At 40.3% G+C, this 5047-nt stretch overlaps 1 protein-coding gene across 1 annotated transcript in view; it reads right to left on the bottom strand.

Moving 5' to 3' along the window:
- Positions 1 to 2179: 2179 nt before the first annotated feature.
- Positions 2180 to 5047, bottom strand: part of irs2b (insulin receptor substrate 2b) — a 16260-nt gene continuing 13392 nt past the window's right edge. Inside the window, exon 2 of the mRNA XM_065962140.1 lies at positions 2180 to 4677. Coding sequence (XP_065818212.1) covers positions 4673 to 4677 — 5 coding nt within the window. The 3' untranslated portion in view covers positions 2180 to 4672. The remainder of the gene's footprint in view (positions 4678 to 5047) is intronic.

Here is a 5047-nt window from a genome sequence, read left to right on the forward strand (position 1 = left end):
ATAACATGTGTTTGCCTGTTTCTTTTTTTCTATTAATGTTACAACACCAAGCATTCATCTCACAATCTGGCATGCCTCGTGTTTGATAATGCACAGTTCACCATAGATTGCAACCCAAATCCTATAAAAAACAATCTTGCACAGCGTGACATGCAGTGAACCTGTGAGATTGTGGTTATCACACAATGTGTAGGACTGTTATGTCCCCCCCCCCTTCAGAAGATCACAATCATAATATATATTTTTTATTTCCAGTTATCTAAGGACAGAAACACAAAAGGCTGGTGTGTATGTGTACTGTCTGTTCGTGTTCAATGTGACCTTTCTGACCTTTCTGACACAGAAAATATGTTGCATGCTGGCTGCGACTGGTCACAGAAAACCAGCTGAGGAGCGATTGTTGTGGGGGAACACCCACATATGGCCACAGAATGTACAGGATTTTAAAAGCATACACACACACACACACACACACACACACACACACACACACACACACACACACACACAAATAGCCTCTAATGTAGTGGCAGTGTCCCAGACAGCTTTCCGGAAGGATGCCATTTCCTGTGGGTCTGCTGCAGGTCTCTCTGTCCATACGGCTGATGACTCCCAGGGGGGCAAACGGCTACTTTATGCTCGTATGCACCATCTACTGTTACACGACCCAACCCCCTTCAAACACACACGTACACACACTTTATCAAATGCATACACTCACCAGCTGACATGCAGACATCATTGACTCTGCATTATCTCTCTGTTTGTGATTTGCATGGTTTTATCGTTTGGCATGTAGACTTCTATTCTTCACTTGTTTTCTCCTTCTGAGCCGCCGAGCAGTGAAGAAAAGAGAAGAGAGAAACAACATGGCCTGCAGCTTACTCTCTATCCCTTATAATTTAATGACATAAATTAGAGTCTTTAATTAAACTTAAGCAGCAAAGCAAGAGGGAGGACAAGAGCGCCATGCACAGAGAACAGTGATGCCTGAGATTTAGTTGTCACGCTGCTCTCTAGAATCATGCTCTCTCTCTTGTTAGCTCTTTTTGCTTCTTGGGGACAAATCTTCCTAATGGAAAAGATCTACCTCCAGGCGATCATTCCATCTGTCGGTCAAACCTGCATATTTCTCCCTAGACCCCACCCCCTTCTTTCCAGCTGTTCTCCTCCACCCCTTTTACAGCTCACATACTTAAGATTTAAGTGCAAACACGTCCTCACCCTGCATGTGCACACACAAACCCTTCCTCCCATACAAACACAGACCGTGAGTGATAACAGACAATTAGACCTATTTCTCAGCATTAATTAGCATTTTAATCAGCAAGGCTGTGAGAATGAATAATCCGGCAACATATGGTTAAGGGTTGCAAAATCATAATCCTATCACATTGTTATTTATTCCCTCTCGGTAGCAGAGACTGTTTCAACACGCTGGTGTAATTACTACTGCTTGGGGGTGGGGGGGGGGACGCGGGAGTCGGGCGCAGACAAACAATAACAATGCTAATGCTGGAGGGCTATAGGTTCGGCCGACACCCGATTCCTCATGCGTTCTTTCTCAATGCCGAACAAAGACTTCAGGAGAAAACAAGAAGGGAGATGGGAAATGAAAGTGAATCAAAATATATCCTCTTCCCCCTCCTCTTTTTTTTTAATGAGCATTCTCTTAATAAAAGTGGCAGGAAGCTGAATTTAAAAAACCTCTGCTATGGTGAGCACTAGGGCTGGGAAATATATCAAGTTTTTAAGATATATCGATACATTTAACAAGATACAGGGTAAGACAATATCGTTAATATGGATATAGTTTATGTTGCATTAAAATAACGTTATAGAGGTGTCAGGTCACCTTTTTCTCATCTCACTGATGATGACTGACTGTCTGTCCCTCTTCACCCTGCTCCTCCTCTCTCTCTCTTTTATTGTATTTAAGGAACATTTATTTTAGAATATTACTTTTTAAAGTCACAAACAGGTAATTTATTTTTCCATGTGTTTTCACTGTTAATAAAATACATATAGATATATATGGAATATCGCCATTCAACTAATCAATATCAAGATATGAGTTTTGGTCCATATTTCCCAGCCCTGGTGAGCACCCATTCAAATGACGGATGAAAAGCTTGTGCTTGTGAGAAGTAAGGACAGAGAAGAACAGAGAACAACTGTCTTAAATATCATCATTATTTATTGCATGTGTCTATAAAGAATCAATACAATCTAAAGCAATAAACTAAGTTTAAATTATCATCTCTTAGAAGCATCACAATATGCAAGATATGAAATATTTACAATGAAAAGACACAGCAAGAGAAGCAAGGGCCCCATATCATAACCTTTAGATGCTGAATAAAAATTGAAAACATTATCCAAATGCATAAAACACTGCTCAAAACATCAAGAGGCTCGATTAGCAAAAAACACACAGACAAAAGTTCTCGTTTCAAATTTGGAGAGGAAAAAAAACAATACAAACAGCAAAGATCTGATCTTCTTTTGAAGGTTAACAAACGTTATCAACAGTATTTATACATTTGGTACATCTTTGTAAACTAATTTCAAAAGTGTAGATATTGCATATATGCCATTTATGTCGTACCTAAGTAACAAGATCTAATCGTGTCAAGTATTAATGATTTCTTTTTAAATTCTTTAAAATTGTTTTTGTCAGAATTACAGCATTAGAAAATGTCATCATAGTGGCATCCATTTGACTCCAATGACAGTTCAATAATAAAAAAAGAAAGAAAATCAAAGCAAACCCAAACTGGTCAGCATATAACTTAATTAGTGCTTTTTGTTGTATCAGAAAGTTCACTCAAACACATATTATGTACAGCACAAACAACATAAGTTATTGAACTTAACGTCTCTCAAAGTTCCTTAGCGATCTGCTTTCATGTCATTTTCTGCAACGTCGTACTATTTACAGTATAAAGGCAAGGTTAAGTACCAGTGAATTCAGATAAATAAAGAGATACTTCCCCTCGTTTTGTTTCTGTTTTTTCCACTTGTATTAAGTGTCATTGTTTCCTTTTCAGTACCTCTGCATGTTCCACTGTTGTTGTTTTTTTTTTGCAGTTTGTCGTGGTGTGTGTGTCGGGCTGTGTGTTCTCAGGTTAAGAACACACAGAGTACTACATTCAACGTGTCTTGTGTTACAATCTGGAAAGTTTGTAAGTGCAAGACCATGCATTAAGCTCTGGCATCAGGGAGCTTTTCCAGCGGCTGTGTCGTCGTGCATTCGCTCTACAGTAGCTCGGCGCTATGCTTGTACCTGCCGGCTCGGCCACGAGGCATCAGGTGAGGAAATGTGAGATTCTGAGCTGTCGAGACATGACTAACATTCAGGTTCCTGTCCCTTATTGTGACAGGTCATAACTTACTGCAGAATGTGTGTGTGTGTGTGTGTGTGTGTGTGTGTGTGTGTGTGTGTGTGTGTGTGCAGGATATGACAAGTGAACAGTGGCAGAGTCGGTGTAGTGTGTAAAGGTGCTGAGGCGTTGGCTCAGACAGGCCACAGTTCTGGTTCATGCTGTTCCGTTTTGGATGTGTGGCACCCGCATGCATATGTGATGCAAGGCGATGTCAAGTATTCCTCTGTTAAGTGTTTCCATGAATCCTCCATCTCTGGCATAATAATAATAATAATAATAATAATAATAATAATAATAATAAATATATTACTCTGGATCTTTTAATACATAATCTTGCATCGTGGGGAGAGAAGGAGGGTAATCTTAGAGAGGCGGTCTCTCTCACTTGGCTCTGCTGAACATTCAGTCGATAAATTGATCGTTAAATCTTTGATATACTGCGTGTTTATAGGTCCAAACGAAAAACAACGTCCATCATACAGAGAGTGGACAGAGTAAGGCTTTGGATTGGTGATCTTAAAAAACATTCACCTCTGAAAATAAATATTTTTATATATTTCTACTGTGTGAATTGGTTACCAACCTGGTTTTGGCTGAGGTAGGGTTTTCTCTTTATGCAAATGGTTACTTTAAGTTTTAAATATGCTCATAAATGCACCTCTTTTTTTTTTTTGCAGTACAATCTGTATACAAATTCACACACACACACTTCATTGAATGCACACATACATGATAAATAAATAAATATATGTAATCCGTATGCGTGAAAGGTATGTGTGTGCACAAGATGTTCTCCAGGTTTGGTTTTCAGGTTTTTTTTTTTATAGGTGAGAGTGTCTGGTTACGATCGGGCTGAAGCCAATAGAAAACCAGCTCAAAGTGTTTGAATGGCATAGAAACAATAATAATAGTGAACAGAACAATATACTGCAGAATTATTTTTGCAGGCCTATGAATAGAGTTAAGAGTCAGTTTTAAGTCCTTGTTCTTTGTTTAAGTCTTCTAGTACAGCAGCAGCGACGGCGCCTGAATATTTTTTTTGGTGCCGAGAAAAGTGGAGGGAAGGATTTGGGGCAAGGGTCAAGTGTCCGTGTTGCCATGGTGATGGCCCCCTTCCGTTGACCCTCGAAGGCAACAAAGAGGTCAAAGGACATTGACTGTGGTGCGCACGGTCCAGCTGTCGTCGCGGCGGCGGCGGCGACCCCTGTCAGTTGGCTTCAGCAAAAAATATTCCTACGTTCACTGAAAGAAGGAGGAGGAAGATGAGAAGGGGGCGGGGCCGGGCTTCATTCTGAAAAAAAGAGAAGAAGAAGAAAAATGTGAGTAAGTTTAAGTTGAATCACATTGAAACTGAATTTAAGATAAGTTTTACATTAAATTGGATTTATTCTGGAGAAGTAAAGGAGATGGGAGGTCAAACAGACCCTAACCCCCCACTCTGTTACCAAGTATGGAATAAGAGCTCTTCAAACAGCCTGGCTTTGTGTGCGTGTGCGTGTGCGTGTGTGTGTGTGTGTGTGTGTGTGTGTGTGTGTGTGTGTGTGTGTGTGTGTGTGTGTGTGTGTGTGTGTGTTGATGTGTGTGTGTTGATGTGTGTGTGTGAGGGTATTCCTCAGCTGGTAGGAACTGAAGTGGCAGGTGCTTTCACGGCAGGGGAAAAA

Source organism: Labrus bergylta, chromosome 13, assembly GCF_963930695.1.
Source record: "Labrus bergylta chromosome 13, fLabBer1.1, whole genome shotgun sequence".
Classification (NCBI taxonomy): Eukaryota; Metazoa; Chordata; class Actinopteri; order Labriformes; family Labridae; genus Labrus; species Labrus bergylta.